General features: G+C 49.3%; 1 protein-coding gene across 1 annotated transcript; it reads left to right on the top strand.

The window, feature by feature from the left end:
• The first annotated feature begins 4,206 nt into the window (after positions 1-4,206).
• On the top strand, positions 4,207-20,875 carry LOC125917273 (general transcription factor 3C polypeptide 1-like). Its single transcript, XM_049623524.1, has 5 exons — positions 4,207-4,505; positions 7,025-7,234; positions 13,500-13,676; positions 14,307-14,450; positions 17,268-20,875. Exons 1-5 carry the CDS (start codon positions 4,285-4,287, stop codon positions 17,401-17,403), a joined length of 888 nt encoding a protein of 295 aa, XP_049479481.1. The 5' UTR covers positions 4,207-4,284; the 3' UTR covers positions 17,404-20,875.
• Positions 20,876-21,405: the final 530 nt, after the last annotated feature.

Here is a 21,405-nt window from a genome sequence, read left to right as displayed (position 1 = left end):
ATATTTTAAAAGCGCTGGGGGGAAATGTGACTTTAACATAAAGATGAACACTTCAGGGGCAAAAGACTGGGGGCGCCTGGGTGGCTCTGTCTGTTGAGTGTTGGATTTCGGCTCAGATCATGATCTCACAGTTCGTGAGTTCCAGCCCCACATTGGGCTCTGTGCTGACAGCTCAGAGCCTGGAGCCTGCTTCAGATTCTATGTCTCCCTCTCTCTCTGCCCGCCCCCCCCCACCCCCCCGACCCCCGCTCACGCTCTGTCTCTCTCTGTCTCTTGAAAATAAATAAACATCAAAAAAATTAATATATATCCGGGGCAGAAGACTCGCACGTTGCCAGTTTACTTTCAGGTAAATACAAAATGTAGCACGTCAGCTTTTCTTTTAAATAAACAGTGAGCTAATTACAAAGATTATTATTTGCTAGAGAGCTTCATCAGATTCCTTCCTCCCTCTTCCGCCAGCTGAAGTCTGCCCATTTGCAGCTAACGACAGCATTAGCTACCACGAGGAGCACTTTTTATATGCCAGACTTGGTGTTAAGTGCATTCATGCATAGTCTTGTTCAATTCACCATTGGGCTAGCAAACAAAACAAAGTAAGCCTTCTCATCAGCTTGACTTTATTGACAGGAAAACTGAAGCTCAGAGGGGTAAGAATCCACATCGAGATATGAATCCACAGATACACGGCCCCCGAAATATACCAGTATTACATTATGATGTACTGCAGAGCCAGATAAAACCTGCCCAAAGTCAAAACCAATGCGTCAGGAAAAATGTTGTGAAAAACCATGGTGATTTGGACATGCAGAATTAACCAAACTACAATCCAGTTTGGGGGTACTTGGTAGATACTTAAGCTTTTGTAAGTTTAGGAAGTAAACATCCTTTTGATAAGGCCTGCCTAGTTGGCTAGAATCACAATTCATCACGGTATGCTTCACTTTATCCAACAGGTATGTGCGTACAAAATTGTTGTGTAAATCTAAGTGTTATTAGTAATGGAAAAAGGGATCCTTTGAATGCTAAATCTTTTTTTTTTTTTAACGTTTATTTATTTTTGAGACAGAGCATGAACGGGGGAGGGTCAGAGAGAGGGAGACACAGAATCTGAAACAGGCTCCAGGCTCTGAGCAGTCAGCACAGAGCCCGGACCCGGGGCTCGAACTCACAGACCGCGAGATCATGACCTGAGCTGAAGTCGGCCACTTAACCGACTGAGCCACCCAGGCGCCCCTTTTGAATGCTAAATCTAATCTTAGGGCAAATGCTTTCTTAAAAGAGAACAAGCTTTTCTTGTTTGTGACCAGTCTGAAAATTAACAGGTTCCTCTATTAGGTCACGGTAACGTTCTAGGAGTGCTGACATGGTAACAGAGCGACAACGTAGACTTCTTGAAAATGGCCTACAGCAATAGTTCTCAAACTATCTTCCACAGGCCCTAGGAGGAAGAGAGATCCACAAAGACAAAACTATTCTCACCATAATTCTAAAACTTTTTTTTATTTACATCAGTCAATATTTGCACTGATGATGTGAAAGCAGCGGTAGGTAAAACTGCTTGTGGCCTGAATCTCTACAAGGCAGCAGCACCAAACTGTGTTATTAGTCATTATATTCTTTACTACCACATACTCATGATAAAACAAAACAAAAGAAAAATCATTTTCACCTAAGAATATCCTTATAAAATAGTAGAAATTAATATTATTAAATTTCATTCCTTGAGTACACAACTTTTTAATACTGTGTGTGACAAAATGGGAAGTACACATCGAGCACTTCTGCTATGTGCCAAAGTACAACAGTTGATCCCAGAAAACACTCATGTGCTTGTTTGAGTTACCAGCTGAACTAGCCACGTATGATACTGAATGCCATTTGCACTTAAATGAACAACAAACTATCATTATTCAAACTTTTCTCAAATATATAAAAAAAAATGAGTCTGTCCCAAATACCCAACTGACAGTGTTTGCTGCCCAAATGAAAACTTGTTTCTTACTACCTTGAGTTTAACAGCTTATATGGTAGTTATATTAACAAATGTGATTTTTTTTATATCATAATGACATTCTATTTGATATTAATAATGGAATTTTTAAAATGTCAACATTTGGAAGATTTGTATAACTCGGTAAATCAACATTTCCTAAATGACAAACATTTAATGTAACAAAATCATACATGGGTAAAATATCCAACCAAAGGGCATGATAAACCAATGGATTTTAATGCAATAGAGTATAAAAGTTCACCAATATGGTTTCAGATGCCACACTGTACATAACCTTCAAGAATTACAACTTGCTAAGTCTTGGTGTAGCATCAAAAAAGAATGGTATTTGAAAAGGCAATTAAAATAGTCCCTGCTCCAACTATATATCTGTGTGAGGCCAGACTTTGCTCATATACATCAGCCAGAAAACACATGTTTGGTTGCCAAAGCCGAAATGAGAGTCTAGCTATTTTCTATCAAGCCAGACATTGAAGAGATTTAAGAAAATGTAAAATAATGCTACTACTACTCTTCCTACTACTTTTGGGGGCGGGGGCGCAAAGCTATGTTTCATTAAAATTATTATTTATATTCAGAAGTAATGGGTTCATGGTTATTTTTAAATAAGTTGATAAGTGAATGTTTTAAGATTTTCTCAGCTTTAATTTCTGATATGGTAAATTTCACAGATCTACATAAACAACACTCTTCTGAGGTAAGAGCATAAAGGAGTCCTGAGACCAAAAACATTTGAGAACTGTTGTTCTGTAGAAACATTACATTGATCTTCCCACAAGGCAAACTGCAAATGACATTTTACAGTACCTCTGAAGTACAAAGGGCAAAGCGTCTTTTAAGCGCACATCAGATTATTCAATTAAAAAAAAAATCCCACACTGCATTAAGTGGATATCACAAAGGAACAAATCCCTGTTAGTGGTGAAATGAGAAAACTGATCTGGATTCTAGCATAGACCCTAACAGTCTGTCTAAACATTAGTCCTCCTATCTTCAAAATGAGATCCGAGTAGCCTATTTTTAGATTGCTTCCCATGGTCGATTCTCTGATTCTAATCAGGGACCTCTAGACAGTGGCCCACAGGCTCCATCTGGCCTTCAGACTGATTGGCTGTCCCGGTATTTAGAGAAGTGCCCCAGGAAAATAATAGGTTGGAGCCGAGTGAGACGCTTTCCTTTCAAAAGGCGAATTGATTTTCAGTCGCAGCCCAATCCAGCCCGCCAGACTTGTCCCTACAGATATCTGCATTTGCAACTTCTGGAACGAAGGGCCTCTGAAACCCGTTTCAAATCTCAAACTCCGTAATTTGGTTCCAGAGGCAGAGAGAGTGTCTGGCTTTCTTACCCACCCTGCCACTTGTGGGCTGTTTGGTTAGGGGCAAGTTAACTTCATTGAGCCTCAGTTGCTTCATTTGCAAAACAGGAGAACACTACTGACCTCAAAGGGCTGTTCTGAAGCTTAACGAGGTGTTGCTTGAGAGAGCTTACAGAGTTCCTGGCACTGGACGGTACTAATTATTCTCAGCAGAGCTCATAAAGAGAGTATGCCCTAGAATTCCCCCACCCACCTTACCAACTCCCTTTTCCCACTAGCTGACGACCGCACTCCCCAGGGTGACGCTTACTCCCGCACCAACTCCCAGATTGCACAGTTCCACATCCGAGGAAGACACACAGGACCCCCTCGCCCTCAGACTTCTACTTCTCCTTTCCACTCTAAACCTCTTCTGAGCCCCCAGCCTGTACCGGGTTCTTACACGACCACAGCTCTGCACCTTGGCCAGACCACTGACCACTCCCCCCGGCCTCTTCTGGCCATCCCGGATCACTAAGGCTCCCTTTCCCTCAGACCGGAGGCCACCATGGGTCAGGAAGTGGTGGTCCAGGGCTCTCCGGCCTGGGATTCTGTCCGGGAAAGCCTCAGGAGAGGTGAAAGAATAACTGCCCGACCGCCCGGAGGGGCCCACGGACACTCACCGTCCATCCCTAGAGGCGGCGGTTCCGGGTGCTCGAACCGGAAGCGGCCCCTACACTGTTTGCAGTTCCCCTGGTTACTGCGGGGTTCCGGACCAATGGCGGTGGAGATCCAGGGACTGAGCCCGCCCCCAAAGGGAGTGACGTCGCATCGGCGCTCTGGAACTCCTCCTCGGATCTCTAAGTCCATCCCGCCTCTCAGGGCTGCCGAAGGTTGTGCGCAGGCGCGCTGGAGGGCCTATAGTGTCCTGGTGCGCAGGCGCCGGGGGAGCTGCCTGCCCACCGAAGTAGCAATGGACGCGCTTGAGTCGTTGTTGGACGAGGTGGCCCTCGAGGGGCTTGATGGCCTGTGTCTGCCTGCGCTGTGGAGCCGTCTGGAGACGCGAGTGCCGCCCTTCCCCCTGCCTTTGGAGCCCTACACGCAGGAGTTCCTGTGGCGGGCCCTTGCCACGCACCCGGGCATCAGCTTCTATGAAGAGCCTCGAGAGCGACCCGACCTCCAGCTCCAGGACCGGTCAGCGGCCTGGTCCTGCGGCGGGCGGGCGAGAGGGCGGGCGCGGAGCCCGGGGTCCGATGGCTCTGGGAGGGGCCCAGGTTCTGACGGGAGGGGGTGGGAGATAGGAGTGGAGCCCAGGGAGGACCGTGAGTCGTGGGGCGGGGGTGGGGGGGGTGGGGGGGGTGGGGAGGCCTGGGTGTAAGGCTGACTGGGGGTTCCTCGGGCCTGGTAGAGCCCGGGCGTTCGATGGAGTTGAGGGTTATCTCATGATGTCCCATTATGTCCGTGTGGGTGTTGGGTGGTGGTGAGCAGGACCGGCGGGATATTCTTCAAGTTTCAAAGAGTACTCTTCTTCCGTAGTGGTTAGGAGGTGAGTTCAAACCAAGGCTGGAGACCGATGAGTTCAACCACCCTTTCTGGGGCATTCGTTCAGTGCTTGACTGGAGAGCCTAAGTCAATTAGACATCTGCATAACAGCAACCTTAATAATAATAATAATAATAATAATAATAATAATAATGGCTAGCATTTATGGAGTGCTTATTTTTGGCCTAGTCCTGTACCCTAAGATCCTGTTCTGGGAGCTTCAGGAGACTGAACTCACTTGATCCTCAGCAGTAGGTACTGTTATCTTCCCCATTTTGCAGAGGAGGAAACTGAGCCTTCGATTAAGTAACCTGTTCAACGGTTACAAAGATTATAAGTGACTCACGTGTTGATTTGAACGCAGGCCATCGGTCTGTAGCATCTGTGCTCTAAAGGCATATTGTGAGAAGTTCCCAGAGGTAATACTGTCCAAAACAGGACTTAAAGATTGGATTTAGGTGGGCACTTGGCAGAGTATTCTGGACAGGAAACCGCACATGTGAAGCCTGCAGGAGGAGAAATATGTTAAGTTTGGTTGAAGTGTAGGATTGGAGGTGGGGAATGAGGAATAATGTTTGTCACATGTATGCTTGTTGTGAGCCGGGACTGTTCTAAGATCCTGACATAGAGTGAGTTATTTAATTTTTACAAAAGCCTTAGAAGAGAAGATTGAGGCACAGAGCGTTTAAGTGACTTGTTTAAGATCATCTGCTAGCAAGGCCAGAACCCCCAATTTGAATCCACGAAGTCTGGGGTACAAAACCCACTCTGCCCTTCGCTCAGTTGGACTGGAGAGGGATTTGGGTGGTCTTTTAATCCACTTAAATAGCTTATCCTTTATCGAAAGGGTAGTTAGAAGCCACTGAAAGGCGAGTCAGACTAGGGGCAAAGTGTGAAGTTGAGAGATTTTAGTAATCCAGCCACAAACAACCAATCGTGGTTTTGCTTACCAGGGCGCAGGTGAAAATAAGAGAAGCAGGTGGGATGAGAACCTATGAAACCAGAATAAAGAGGATTGGGTGACTGGATGTGGGGTATAAGGAGAGGTGGGAGTCAGGGATGATTCCTCTGGTTCCTGATATTTGGGTACCTGAGTGAACACTGATGCCCTGCCCTGTTGGTAGGGAACACAGAAGGGCAGCACAGTGGTTGAGTCTTGGGGGAGGTGGGGAAGATGTTGAACGTACTTTGAGACACGTGGAGTTTGAAGTTCCTTTGGGTGACCCTAGTGGAGATTCTGTTTAGTAAACATGTGGCTTCATGCGGGGCGGGGGAGGGGGGAGCAGGCCAGAGAGGAGTCATCCCGTATGGTTGGATGTTTAAGTTGTAGGCCAGGATTCTCCCTGGAGGCCTAAGACATGGCCCTGAGGTGCACCTACGTGGAAGGGCTGGATGAAGGACTAGGAACCTTCCAAGAAGCCTGGGAAGGTGTGGCTGGAGAAATGGAGGGTAGCAGTTCAGAGTGGTGTCCTGGCAGATAGATGGCAGATGTGACTGGGGGTTGGAGGGTTACGCAGTGTAGAGATCACACAGAAGACAAAGGAGGAAAGGGCCAATAAGCTTAAGTGGGATTTAGCCTCAACTGGACTAGAGGAGGATGTGAGCGAGGTTTGCAAGGAAAGCTTAACAAAGTTGGCTGACTGGATAAAGGAAGAAACCCAAGTCAAAGATGTCTCCATGACATTGATACGACACAACTGGGAGAGAGTGGGGAGGAGGGACTTTATCGGGGGGGGGGGGGGGGGAGAGGCAGTTATAACTTTGCCTTTGATCTCCTTGAATTTGAGGCGTTTGGTAGACAAGCGAAGATACAGGGTCAGTGTTTGGAGGGAAAAGACAGGACGTAGGATCCCAAGGTGAAAATTGTTAACGTACAGGCACCAGATTTGAAGGGAAACCAAAAGGCCACGACTTGGGCCAGTAGGATGGTTCTGGTTCCAGCATTCAGCTTCTTAGGGTGGATTTGGGGGACCCTGGGAAGGCCTGTGTTCTTTGCGTTAAAAAGGCAGGAATGCTGCTCTAATCTGCATTTGCAAAGTGGGAAGACTGAGTGAGCACATTCTCTCTCTCTCTCTCTGGTCTCAGCAGGAGGTTGTCAGAAGAATGTGGCCCAGTATGTACTGTTTCCGGAGCTGATTTGTGGTTTGGTATTTGTGCCTTCCCTCTTGTAGATACGAAGAGATTGACTTGGAAACCGGAATTTTGGAGTCCCGGAGGGATCCAGTCGCTTTGGAGGACGTCTACCCCATTCACATGATTTTAGAGAATAAAGATGGCATCCAGGGCTCTTGCCGGTACTTTAAGGAGAGGAAAAACATAACCAATGACATCAGGACCAAGTCTTTACAGCCCCGCTGTATGATGGTGGAGGCCTTTGGCAGGTAACTGATCTGCACCGTCAGAAACTCATGGGAATCCTCCTGCTTTGGAGTCGGGTGCACAGTCAGAGCGCTGAGTCTCGTCAGCCCTTTACGAAGCCTCTGCCTTCTTCGCTCAGCTCATTTTGCTCAGGGACCTGCCTTTCTCTTTTCCTCGTGTCCACAGTCCTGGCACGGTTGGGCAGAGCAGGAGGCTATCATTTGGATCACTCTTTTTTTTTTTTTTTTTATGTGTTATTTATTTTTGAGAGAGAGCACAAGCGACAGTCGGGGAGGGAAAGGGGAGGGGGGAACAGAGGCTCTCAAGTGGGCTGTGCGCTGATGGCAGCGAGCCCAGTGTGGGGCTCGAACTCACAAACCATGAGATCGGGACCTGAGCTGAAGTCAGCCACTTAACCACCTGAGCCACCCAGACGTCCCCTGGATCACTCTCTCGTCCCCTGGATCACTCTCTCGTAGGGACTGGGCCCCCTGCTGCCCAGCGGTCCTTTCCTGAGTCTCCGGCCGGACCCCCGGTTTCCCCGAGTGGTCCATTCCACCTGTTACCTTCTAAGCCTAGCCCCACTCCCACCTCCCTCCCCGCTTCACAGAACAGGGAGAAGCTGCCAGTGTGAACTCTCCTGACTTCCATCTTCAACTTGCAGCTGTTACATATCTCTTCCTCCCCCACCCCCACCCCCCAGCTCAGAGGTGACCAGAAACCATGTCACCAGGACCAGGCCCTGTCTAGGGCCTCCCTCTGCTTCTCTTCCTCCTCCTCTGCCCATCCCCCTTCCCGCCCCCCAGCCCAGCTCCCTGTACCTCCTGCTCTTTCCTGCCTCTCTCAGGAAGCTCATCTTTCTCCATCATTTTCTTTCTTTCTTTTTTTTTTTTTTTTAATGTTTATTTGTTTTGAAAGGGAGGGGCAAAGAGAGAGGGAGACAGGATCCAAAGCAGGCTCTGTGCTGACAGCAGTAAGCCCGATGCGGAGCTCAAAGTCACAAACCTCGAGGTCATGACTTGAGCTGAAGTCAGATGCTTAACCAACTAAGCCACCCAGGTGCCCCTTCTCCGTCATTTCCAACTTTTGGCCTTTCTGCTGGTACTGTCTCCTCAGCCCTAACGTGACTCACACAGCTTACAACAGGACCTTCTCTTGACCTCAGATCCCCTGTGACCATAGATCTCTCTTTCTCTCTGCCGCTTGTAGGACCAAGCTTCCCAGAAGAAATAGCCACTCTCACTCTTTGTCCCCTTCACCTCTGCCCTCTCAGTCCTGATGTCTGACTTTATTACTTCACCGAAATCTTATCCCCGAAGATTCCTAGTAACGAGCCTGTGGACACTGTAGGGCCCTTAACCTCCTTGCCCCCTCCGCCCCATCAAGGACTTGTAAAGCTTTTGTCCCATGGCTTCCTGCTTTATTTTCCTGTTCTAGCCGATCCTTACCAGTTCCCTCATGGACTCCCCGACTTCCTTCCACCCCTTAAATGTTGGGCTGCTCCCCAGGGCTCTGAGTGCTCCCCAGGCGTCTGCCAGGTGCCGTGTGTGAAGTTACAGTAACCTCTTCCTCAGTGCGCCCACAAGTCAGAGCATCACTCTCCTTCACCCCAAACTTGCCTCCTCTTCCATTTCCTGCCCCTTTTGTGTCTTCCCTCTGCTCCGGAGGATTCCCACGCGCCTGCCGTGTAAGACGCAAACTTGGGCCCCTTCTCTCTTTCTACGTTCAGCTGGCCACCGAGTCCTGTGGACTTGACCTTCTGACGTTTTCTCAAACGCCCTTTGGGCTCAAAATAGTACACTATATCTCCCTTCTTACTGTCTCTCCTCTTCGGAACTTTCCACACTGCATGGAACATTTTTCTCTAAGATGGACTTGCGGTGGAAAGTGCCTTGGTCACTCAGGACAGATATCAGACTGGCCGCATGTCCCCCACAGACATGCTTTGTTTAGCCAGCATGGTGGTTTGTTTGTTTTCAATTTTATTTCATTGCTAATATTTAAAATCTGGATTTCTGCCTCCTCTTAAAAACATTACAGGATCCATGGGGCGCCTGGGTGGCTTGGTTGGTCAAGCCTCTGACGGCAACTCAGGTCATGATCTCCTGGTTTGTAAGTTCGAGCCCCGCCTCGGGCTCTGTGCTGTCAGCAGAGTGCTTTGGATCTTCTGTCTCCCTCTCTCTCTGCCCCTCCCGACTTGTGCTCTCTCTCTCTCTGGGACTGTGATTTTCCCTTGGTATTTAGGCCAGAACCATGAGCCATGTCCCACCTAGTGCTGCCCACCCTGCTGAGTGGCCCATCAGGCTCCATATGCCTACCCACTGCCCACCCAGCTCTCCCCCCATAGCCCTCTCTGTGCTTTGGCCCGAACACGCCGGGCTAATCTTACTCAGGGCTGCAACACATGTTGTTCCTTTTGCTTAGAGTCTTCTGCCTTCAGGACTCCTGGGGGGCTCGGTTGGTTAAACGTCTGACTCTTGATTTCGGCTCAGGTCATGATCTCACGGTTCGTGAGATCGAGCCCCTATTCGTCGGACTCTGAGCCAACAGCGCGGAGCCTGCTTGGGATTCTTTGTCTGCCGCTCCCCGACTCACGCACACTCCTCTCTCTCTGTCTCTCTCTCTCTCTCTCTCTCTCTCTCAAATAAATAAACTTAAAAAAAAAATTCTGCTTCAGATCTTCACATCTCCACCCTCTTCTCTTCATTCAGCCTTGGACTTGGCTCCTCAAGAAGTATGTCCCTGTTGCCCAGACATCATCGTATTACTCACGTCAGTACCAAAAATGGTCTTCAGTGTTTATTTACGTCACTCTTTCCATACCAGACTGTAACCTTGAGGGCGGAAACTCTTGTTTGTTCATGGCTGTATCCCTAGGATCTAGACTATGCCTGGCACCACATCGGCTCCTGAGAGTGCATGTTGACTGACTGACTATCCTGTTGGTCTGGAAGTTCTAACCCCTGACCTGTGGCATGGCATCCAAACTCCCTGGACGGCACTGCCAGGCCTTTTGGGATGTGGACTCGCACTGACCTCTCGGGCTCTCCTTCCTTCTGCTTTCCAGCCTGCGACCCCACACCAGGCTTCCCGGCCGGGCCATTTGCCCCCAGGACAGGCGCACTGCTTCATGCCTCCAGAAACTTGCAGGTTCTGCTTCCTTGCCCTTCACCGCCCCCGCCCCCAAGCTTAGTGCTCACTCAACACCCCCTCCTGTGAGAGCGTTCCCTAGTTACTGTGCGTGTGCTCCGTTCACACGCGCAGCTTAGATGGAATTGGGCTCTGGACGCATGCCATTTCCTGGGTGCTCTCTGGCAGCTGTTGGATCATAGCATAATCGCTCACTTTCTGGACTTCCTCCTCCAGTGGACTGTGAGCTCCTTGAAGGTGGACACCGCTCTTATCTATCTTGGCATCTCTGGTACTTTACATTGTGCTTAATCAGTATTTGACATCCTGTCTGGTGACCACACTCAGCATTTTAAGCCTAGCAGGAGTCCCTTAGTCAGCTAATTGGAACTGTCGGGATTATGATAGTGCAGCGTAGTAAACAAATCTGAGCCTGTGCGAAAAGCAGCAAACCTGTTCCCCAGTTTTCCAGCTTTCTTTTCCCAGCTGACCTCTTCCAGTTTGACTTAATGAACCTGTTTCGGACGAGAGAGCAAAGGTCCTAAGTCTGTGATGTGCAGACACAGGAAGTGGACTGTCTCTTTCATGGGTGTTCGCAACCATTCTCTCAGGATGGATTCTGCTGACTTCCATGACTCTACAGAAGACTTATTTTAGGTCACAAACAGTGTAAGGTTAAAAGGAAGACAACCTCTTCTTTCATCTTTGCCCCAGTTGGTGGTAGAAGTGAAACCAGCCAGTGTGGGGTAGGAGGAAGGAGAACCGTCAGCCTGAGGGATGTGATAGAAGAAATCCGTTTCTCTGCCGAGTCTCCATCACTTAAGTCTGAGGCTCCACCCACTGGGCCTCATCTGCTAATTTAAGCCGACATCTTGGGCAGATGGGCCCACTCCATTCACATACTCTTGGGGTCCAAGCCCTGCAGCAGAGATCCCACGAGGGTGTGCTGGCAGAGAACCCCTCACTCACTCACTTCTTGGCATCAAGATACCCCCACTTGGAAGCACTCCCTTTCCCAGATGAATGCATCACTGAGGGTCCCTGTATAAGAACTCATGGACTACCAACCCCTCAAATCTGGGCCGGCATCTAATTCTTCTCAGCTCTGTTGTTTACACATCTAACCACAAGGCCTGTCTCCCATCACGTCACTCAGTCTGAAATGCCTTGCTAGGATGTATTCTTGGCCTCTTTATTATTTTCACACCTCAAGTCACTAGGAGGAGCTGACGATTCTTCCAGGGTCTGGTCTTCAACAGAGTACAAATCCGCTGATTAGCCAGTTCGGTACAGACCTACCTCGTCGTCCTGCACTTCACAGATACTGCGTTTTTTAAAAATTGAAGGTTCGTGGCAACCTTGCGTCAAGCAGGTCTGTTGGCACCATTTTTCCCAACAGCATTTGCTCGCTTCGTGTCTCTGTATTACATGTCGGTCATTTTCTCAATATATTTTCTTTCCTTTGCTTTATTTTTTTTTTAATGTTTGAAAGAGAGACAGAATACAAGCGAGAGAGGGGCAGAGAGAGAGGGAGACACAGAATCTGAAATAGGCTCCAAGCTCTGAGCTGTCAGGACAGAGCCAGGCGCGGGGCTCGAACTCACAAATTGTAAAGACCATGACCTGAGCTGAAGTTGGACGCTTAACCAACTTGAGCCACACAGGCGCCCCAATTTTCTCAATATTTTGAACTTTTTCGTTCAAATATATTCAAATATATTTTGAATTCGTTCAAATATATTTTTGTTCAAATATATTTGTTATGGTGATCTGGGATCGGTGATTACAGTTTGGCGAAGGTTCAGATGATGGTTCGCATTTCTTAGCAATAGTATTTTTTAATTAAGGTACACACATTGGTTTTTTTTTTGGACGTAATGTCATTGCACACTTAATACACTACAGTATAGTATAAACATACTTTTATATGCACTGGAAACCAGAAACTTTATTTGACTAGCTTTATTGTGATACTTGCTTTATCACAATATTTGCTTTCTTGCGATGGTCTAGAATTGAACCCACAACATCTCTGAGGCGTGCCTGTATTTTTGACTCTGAAGCTTATCTGTCCAGTTCAGTAGGCTAGTTTGCTCACTTAACAAATACTCACAGAGCCCCGACTATGCACTACAATCATACTAGGCACTGAAGGTGTCCTAGTGAACAGGTCAGTACCATGTTCCTACTTTTATGGCACTTAAATTTGACAGGAGGAGATGGACAAGAATGTCTGCCAAAAAAAAAAAAAAAAATGACCTTTAAAAAAAAATTTTTTTTACGTTTATCTACTTTTGAGAGAGAGAGAGACAGAGCACGACTGGGGGAGGGGCAGAGAGTGAGGGCGGCACAGAACCCGAAGCAGGATCCAGGCTCCGAGCTGTCAGCACAGAGCCTGATGCGGAGCTCGAACTCACCAACCATGAGATCATGACCTGAGCCAAAGTCAGACGCTCAACTGACTGAGCCCCTGAGGCATCCCCGAAATACGACCATTTTTAAGAGTGCCGGGTGCTGTAAAGAATATGACAATGGCCAGGTAGGGGATAGCTGGGGTTACACCTTCAGGAAGGCCCGAGGAGGTCATGTCTAAGCAGTAGCCCTGATAATGAGAAGGAATCCGTCACCTACAGATTCGGAGAGGAGCCCGGGCAGAGGAAGCAGCTCATTTGAGGACCAGCAGGGCCATGGAGGGTGCGTCAGATGTACCAGGCCCTGCTGGGGAGTTTGGGCTTTGGTCTGAGTGTCCTGACGAGACCTCGGAGGGCACCACATAAGGAGAACACAAGGTTGGCTCTGTTCACCCCAAATGCTGCAGTTTGGACACTGACACCGCCTTAATGGGGGGGATTGTAAAGCTGTAAGAAGCAGCACAAAATGATGATTGTCTAAGGTTCAGGGTTTTGTTTGTTTTTTTAAGTTTGTTTATAAATAAGTGTGCAGGGGAGGGGCAGGGTGAGCAACAATCCCAAGCAGGCGTCATGCTCTGCACTGAGCCTGACGTGGGGCTCGATTCCATGAACCGCGAGATCATGGCCTGAGCGAAAACCAAGAGTCTGATGCTTAACTGACTGAGCCACCCAGGCACCCCCTGTTTTTTCATATTTTCTTCAAATCACTTAAAGTTATTTCTTCTGTGTGGTCGTTTCTGATCTGCAGGTGGGGAAAGAGACTGATCATCGTCGCCTCCCAGGACATGCGGTACAGGGCCTTGATAGGCTTGGAGGGTGACCCCGACCTGAAGCTCCCTGACTTCTCCTACTGCATTTTGGAGCGGTTGGGCCGGTCCCGGTGGCAAGGCGAGCTCCAGCGTGACCTCCACAGCACTGCTTTCAAGTAAGGGGATGATTTGCTTGACAGGGCTCCCTGATGATTGTGCCCTGCCCCCCAGCCTGTTGACCTACCTCCTTCCCCGTTCCTCTCAGCCCTGCCACTGGGGCAGTCTGCAACCTATGCTGACTGGGAGTGCAGGGCTTTGTGTATGAAGAGACCCTGGAGTGATCCTATCATTTAGTATCTAAACCAGACATTTTGAGAGTGGAGAGTGGGGCCCCAGGGCAAGGCCAAGGCAGTGGTCATAAATTGGGACCGCCGGGCAAACCAGGATGTATAGTCCCCCTAGTTATTGGCCACTACAGGATTGGGCACCTGAATTTGATGGTGTCATCGCTAACCCTCATCGTCGCCCACCCCACCGTCCGTCCCGTGCCCATTTCCCTGGGCCTCCACCCCCATCCCCCGTCTGCCTCTGCCGGGGACCTCGGCTGTGCTCTTAGGCTGAAGCATGGCTGTTGTTTTCAAGGCCGCTGTCTCACAGTGACTGTCGTCGTAGAGTGGCTGGGTAGGACTAGCCAGTGCTACAGTGTGTGTCTAGCACTGACGTTCAGGTGAGAGGCCCTCTGCACTGTTGGGAGAAAGCAGCCAGCAAAGCAAAAATGACAGAGCCACGCTCCTCCTCTCCTCCAGGGTTGATGCCGGGAAGCTCCACTATCACCGGAAAATTCTGAACAAAAACGGGCTCATTACGATGCAATCACATGTGATCCGATTACCCACCGGAGCCCAGCAGCACTCGATCCTCCTCCTCCTGAATCGGTTTCACGTGGACAGGTATAGCGTGTGCACGCCAGAGCACTCCGTTCTGCCCTGCGCGTTAGGCCTTTACAAACCATGGAGGCTAAATCACAGCACGACTGTAGCTTTTTACTTTTATTGATTTATGTTTTGCTTTTATTTTAGAGAGGACGAGCACACACGTACATGCGCAAGCAGGGGAGGGGCAGAGGGAGGGAGAGAATCTTTTAAGTTTTTTTTTAAACATTTATTTTTTTTGAGAGACATAGACAGAGCACAAGTGGGGGAGGGGCAGAGGGAGAGGGAGCCACGGAATCCGAAGCGGGTTCCAGGTTCTGAGCCGTCAGCACAGAGCCCGAAGCAGGGCTTGAACTATGAACCATCAGATCATGACCTGAACCAAAGTCAGGACGCTTGACCGATTGAGCCACCCAGGTGCCCCAAGGGAGAGAGCCTTAAGCAAGCTCCACGCTAAGCATGGAGCCCAATATAGGGTTCGATCCCACAACCCTGGGACCATGATCTGAGGCAAAATCAAGGGTTGGATGCTCAACCAACTGAGCCACCCCAGGTGTCCATGACTATAGGTTTTTTTTCTTTTTTTTTTTTAACTATTTATTTATTTTGAGAGAGAGAACATGAGCACAAATGGGAGAGAGGGACGGGGGGTGGGTAGAGAGAGAGAGAGAGAGAGAGAGAGAGAGAGAGAATCTTAGACTCCACACTCAGTGAGGAGCCCAACGCGGGGCCTGAACTCATGAACCATCAGATCATGAACCAAAGTCAAGAGCCAGACGCTTAACCTACTGAGCTACCCAGGTGCCCTAGACTATAGCTTTTTAAAAGAGATTTACTATCTATTTTTGATTGTGAAAATAAGTCATGCTGATTTAGAAAATTTGGACATTATATTGAAAAGAAGGAAAAAAAATTCCTGTAACCCTATTGCCCGGCAATAGGGACTGTTAACATTTTGGTGAAATTTGGGGGGGGGGGGGGGGTAAAAAAAAAAAAAAAGATCAGTCAAATCAGATTTGTTTTGGTGACAGAATTGAGATTGAATTGTATCCGATTTAAAATTGGCATGTTTTTCCAACACGCAACTCTCATAATCAGCCTAGACGGTGAGATGTGGAGGTTGTGCTGAGTGATCACCGTGCATGACGTTGCTATTTAGCCTCGGGTCCTGGTCCAGTCAGTATAGCAAGGTGGTGAGATGTGTACATTCCCTTCTGAGGATGAGGGTTTCTGGGAGTGAGTCTCTGACTCCTTCCTGCTCCCTGTTGGGGTGACTGCCTGGCACAGGAACGGGGGAAAGCAGTGTTCTACCACGCTTGAGACAGGCCTCAGCCTGCCCTCCGGCACCTCATGGCCTCTTTGGTGAGACGTCCAGAGCCCAGGGTAGGGAAGGATCGAGCTGGAGTAGGCCTTGGAAAAGGTGGCCCTCGAGTGAGTAAGCGGGAGCCCCCGAGCGCCTGGCCACCTGTGCTCCACAGTGGAGTCGGGCAATGTCACGGAATCCTTGAGAGGCAGTAGGCAGGCCCTTCCTTTCCCTGGACCACAGGGAATGACTCTGACTCTCCCCTAGCCGAACGACAGAGACCTTGCCCATTACCGGTGGCCAGGCATGCTGTCCAAATGGGAGGTGAGTGAACACTCAGGATTAAGTATAAGTTTTAAAGTCGACAGTGTCCACTGCCTAGCACAGGCCTGGGCCCAAAGAAAGTGCTTGATACACATGTAGGCAGACTGTTGACTAAGGATTTCCAGGAGTAATGATATCACTGCATTCCTGTCAAAATTCCAAATTTGTCGTCAAACCTATATTTTAGGAATCCTACTGGAGAGAGAATCATGCTTCTACAGTTTGCATTTTATTTATTTAGTCTTACTTTCCACTAGTTAAATACAGTATCACTAGACTCCTACCTGGTGTAGGCGGCAGCTGTGGGTGGAAGAGATTAACAGTGGACTAAGTCAAGATCTGTTTTTAAATCTTTGCCCCTTACTTGGGCAAAGGCACTTGACCTCTCTGAACCACGGTTTCTTCTCCTAGAAAATGGCCAAGACTCAGTGCTTGGTGTTAATTCACATGCAGTAAATATCTGTGCCTTCCTTTATCCTTTCATGTGTTGAGAGGCAGTCGAAGTGGAGAAGTGGGTGCAGACTCCGTATCCCATACATAAGCCCTCCGTGACCCTGAGCTTGTGACTAGTTAAAGTCAAGGTCACCTTCCCAGCTATGCCCTGCCCCCCAGCCTCCCCAGGCACACATAGTCGGGAGCCCTCTGCTCTCTTTCATAGCTTCCTTGGTGGCCATTAGCTTGGAAGCAGTCATTTATGATTCTACACAATAAAAATGAGGTGGGGGGTGGGCTTGATCAGGCCAGTGAAGTCAGAGTAGAGGCCAGCCTTCAGAATCAAAGGCATCATGATATAGCGAACAGAGCGCTGGATGTGGGCAAGGACCTAGGTTCATGTCTTGAGTCTGAAGTTTAGAAAATCTGTTTCACTTCTTTATGAAATAATCCCCTCCTTCACCAAGCGATTTATATAGAAATACCTAAGGTCCTTCCTAAACTTGATGCTATTATAAAAACATAAGGCATTGTGAAGAATCCTTACGGCTGCGGCCCAAAGGTCTAGTTTGTACACGGCCACTACCTAGGTGCCCTTGGCCTTGTGACCGAGCCACTCAGAGCCGGTCTCTGCCCCACCAAGTGCGCGTTGTGGGCTGGATGGTGGCCGAGACCGAAGATGAAGATTCTGTAGTTTGGGATGTGGTCACTGAAGGCTTGCGAGGCACTCTTTAGCAATAGGTTTGACCAGACAAGCTGTTTTGTGTTTCTCACAGGAGGAGCAAATATGACATCCTCATGGAGAAGCTCTCGGGTGTGCTGAGCACACGGAGTAACCAGATGGAGACCCTGGGCAGGCTGCGAGAAGAGCTGGTAAGTGCCCGGGGCCGCCTGTGCTCTGGGCCGGACTGAACTGTGCCACAGCCTGGACATCTTTGTTTAGTGTACCTTGATGGTGGCTTGTAATCAGCCCTGTTCACAGACTTAACCGTCCTTAACCTGGAAGCGAGTGGGATCTTCCTTTGTTCCACAGAAGGAAAAAGTGCCCAGGACTTCATCGAAGGCCTTCCTGCCCTAGGCTGGCTCCCGTTTTCCCCAGGGTTTGCTCGAGGCCCTGCGGTATAAGTTCGTGTGGAATGGTGGACCTGGGTACTTAGGGGTGCTTCTGTGAGCACGCTTCTAATTCCATCACACTGGTTTAATACTGAAATGATAGTGTGACGGCACGGGGAGAGAAGTGCTTACCCACCGGCCTAGTCTCTGGGCCCCGCAGTAGAGTTGGGGGGAGGAGGAAAGCACAGAGGGGGCATGTGGCCTCCAGGCTGATTAGAACAGTGTTCGGCGGAGCCAGCATTAGACGGGGGAGAGAAACAAATTGCCCTGCCAGTGAGACAGCGGAACTTAAACCTGAAGTTTAAAGGCAGCCTGTTTGGGTCATAGTGATTAGCCCACAAAGGACCGTGATTTGGAATCTGATTATCAACATCAGGGTTGGGGCGCCTGGGTGGCTCAGTAGGTTAAGCATCCGACTCTGGATTTTAGCTCGGGTCATGATCTCATGGTTCGTGGGATCGAGCCCCTTGTTGGGCTTCATGCTGAGCTTGGAGCCTGCTTGGGATTCTCTCTCCCTCTCTCTCTGCCCTTCCCTGTCCCTCAAAATAAATAAACATTAAAAAAACCAAAAGACAATAATCCTTGCTCCTTACCTCCTGCATTGGTGAGTGGAGCCCTCATCTCTGATTCCGTCATAGAGGGAAATGGGCCTCTTCTCTATGCTAGATCTCCTCTACGCCCGAGCCCCTCATTTGTTCATTTATTTATTTAGAGCTAGAGAGAGCACACGAGCAAGGAAGGGCAGAGGGAGAGAGAATCTTAAGCAGGTTCCATGCCCGACACAGAGCTCGATCTCCTACTCCCGACTGAGATCATGACCCGAGCAGAAATCAGGAGTCAGATGCTTAACCGACTGAGCCACACAGGCCCCCATGCCCAAGTCTCTTTGAGGCAGAGCTTAGGAACTGAGGCCTGGTGGTCAGATTTGGCCTATATGTTGTTAAAAGTACATTTGACCTGGCATTTTTTTTTTTTTAACTGAGATTTCACAGCAAATCTAAGTTCCCTGCTTCCTTTGACATATCAGAGGCTCCGTCAAGCCTGGGCCTGCAGTCTCTCCCGATGGCAGTCAGCTAGAGCCAGCTGTGCGCTGGCCAGCCGCCCCTCCGCCCACCCCCCACCGGCCCCTTCCTTGCTGCCACCTCTCAGACACCAGGCCCTTGTCATTTGTCATGACATGTGCACTGCTGTTTGTGGTAAGAAATATTTTTCGGTATCTGAGTCTCCATGAAGAGTGGAAAATGAAAGAAAAATACATCTTTCTCTTGAGAGATCCTAGTAGAAATGAAGAAAATCCCTATTTAATAAACAAATCTCTGCCCACATTGTTCCTCATATTTCTTGTCCAGCAGACATCGGTGATTGAAACCCTCCGCCCTACTGGGTCACTCGGGCGTGCGGAGACCGGGCTAGTCGGGTCCCAGGTCAGCACTGCGGACTGTCTAAGTGATACGAATGGACTGTCACAGGATGCTGTTCTCTTATTTCTCCAGCAGATACTTTAGTGAATGTCTGCTTTGAGTCAGAACTGTGTCCTGTACTTCGATGACAAAAATTAGTGAGGATGACGGGTCTCCCACTGTCGTGGAGCAGTGTCACTGGAGAGGCAGACGTGCGAACACATGCTCAGGCTCGAAGGCGCCTCGCAAGGACGCGCTTGCTTCAGGGAGCTGGGAGAGGCTTTATAGAGCAAGTTGCAGCTGAGCTGGGCTGTGAAGAAGTGTTCCCAAAGTAGACAGACAAGAAATGGCATCTCGGGCACGGGAGGGTGGCTCCAGCAGGTTGGCAGAGGCGCAGTAACCGAGCCGTCGCCAGGCGGCAGTGTGCTCAGGCAGGAGGAACGGCAATGTGGCTGGAGCGCTAAGAAAGGTCTAGAGCACCGGGCTGGGGGGCTGGTTTGTGGCCTTCAGCCTCGTAAACCGCCGGTGGCAATTCAGAGACGGAGAAGTTACGAGGAGGGAAGAGTGTTTATAGGAAATGAACCTGGCAGAGGAAGAGAGATTGGAGGTGTGGCTGGCAAGGTGGATGCTGTTGACTCTGGCCGGGGGTGATGACCGCTAGAAGGGAGATGTTTTGGAGAGGAGCTAGCAGGGCGGAGTGAGCGCCTGAGGCCAGGACGTGGAGGTGAGTGAAAGGGAAGGAGTCTTGCTGTCCGGCTTGAGTAATGGCTCCTCACTGAAGCCGATGGGGCTGGAGGGCAGGCTCCCGAGAGCAGGGACCGGGGACCAGCGACCGTGCCTGTTTGTTCACTGCTGAAGCCCCACCAGGCGGACGCTGCCTGGCCCATGGTAGGCGCTCAGTAAGTATTTGTGGAATGGGTGTCTGAATAAAGTAGGGAGTTCAGAAGGAGGAACGCGTTTGCACGAGGACGAGGCGCATGACAAATTTGATGTTAGGATTTATTGAGTGTGACGGTCTTCTGGGACTTTGACTTAGTGATGTCTCATCGGCAGCCGGAAACAGGGTCAGAGGAAACGGAGCAGGATTTGGTGAATAATTAGCCAACACGTGAGGTTGACGCCATGAATATGCATGCTGTCCTTTGGGGGGAGTGGGGGAGGCTCACACGGCCTCTTTCCCTTGTTGCTGGGCAGATTGTGCGAGACCCTGATGGCAGACCCCCCGGAGGGCAGGACTCCCATCATCCTCTCCCGCGCTTGGGATCGTCCAGGACGTAGGACCCTATGTTAGGGGCTGGGGTTTGATGGATGAGCTTCCGTAGGGTCTTTCCATGATGCCGAGGGCACAGCTAGATTAACAAGAGATCCCATTTACAAGCCGGTGGCTTCGGATGAGCCATATGTGAGTCATCTGTAATTCCTTGATAGCCGTATGTCCTCCTGCCCGAGGGCTGGGGCACTGGCTGCTCTGAGAGTTGATCACATATGTGGTGGCGGCAGCCCGCAGACATTTTGCTCCCTCTCTCTCCCCCAGAGAGTAAGAGGAAACCCGTAAGACTCCACTAAGGGCTCTTAGTGGTAAGTGCCTCCTGTCATTCAGCCCACGGCCTACAGCAGCCGGAACTGGCCTCATGACTCCAGGGGTGGCCAAGTCAATGCTCGTCGCAGCCAGGATGGATTTATGAACAAATGAAACAGGCCGGGTGTAAAAAATGTTTTTGCTCTCGGTATGGATTCAAGAAATGTGTAATCCTCCTGGTAACTACTGTAGGAGAAGACGGCACATAACTGGTGACCTTCAACCCCAATGTACCAGAGGCTGATGGGGCCACCGTGCATGGGCCTGCCTGTCGCGGCTCCCTCTGACTGCTGCTCTGAGGAACCGCAGTCCAAGGATTTGTTGCTGGATTTTTTTTCTAGGAGAAGCTAGAACCTGCTTCGTATATATACGTACATATATATATATATACGTATATACATATACGTATATATATATATACGTATATATATATATATACATACACACACACATATATATGTTTATATACGTTTATATGATAAATATATATACACACAAACGTGCATATGTATGAAATCTCTCACTTTCCAATGTTGGCAAGTAAATCAGTTATTTTCAAAAACGTGCAGATGGGAAAGCATGGCCTGCACTGGAGGCTGCACATCAGCCACCCCTGCAGCTGGGGACACGTAGGGTCATTATGGGCACGTTGCCTTGCAGAGCTGTGAGCGGTGGGGCGCACGTGATCATCCTCACGTTGTGGAAACTTCACTGATAGACTACAATTTTTTTTCTCCTGAATCTTTTTTTCTGTTTGTTCCATTGCCTGTGAGAGGTGTGTGTGTGTGTGTGTGTGTGTGTTAATGATACACTTCCTTGGTT

Source organism: Panthera uncia, unplaced genomic scaffold (genome assembly GCF_023721935.1).
Source record: "Panthera uncia isolate 11264 unplaced genomic scaffold, Puncia_PCG_1.0 HiC_scaffold_1648, whole genome shotgun sequence".
NCBI lineage: Eukaryota > Metazoa > Chordata > Mammalia > Carnivora > Felidae > Panthera > Panthera uncia.
This window is presented reverse-complemented; position numbering and strand designations above follow the sequence as displayed.

Bases quoted from the DNA above. Each gene is read 5' to 3' on its own strand.
- LOC125917273 (XM_049623524.1), top strand. From the start codon at position 4,285: ATGGACGCGCTTGAGTCGTTGTTGGACGAGGTGGCCCTCGAGGGGCTT. The intron at 7,235-13,499 runs GTAACTGATCTG...TCTGATCTGCAG, and splicing joins ATGGTGGAGGCCTTTGGCAG to GTGGGGAAAGAGACTGATCA. The intron at 13,677-14,306 runs GTAAGGGGATGA...CCTCTCCTCCAG, and splicing joins CTCCACAGCACTGCTTTCAA to GGTTGATGCCGGGAAGCTCC.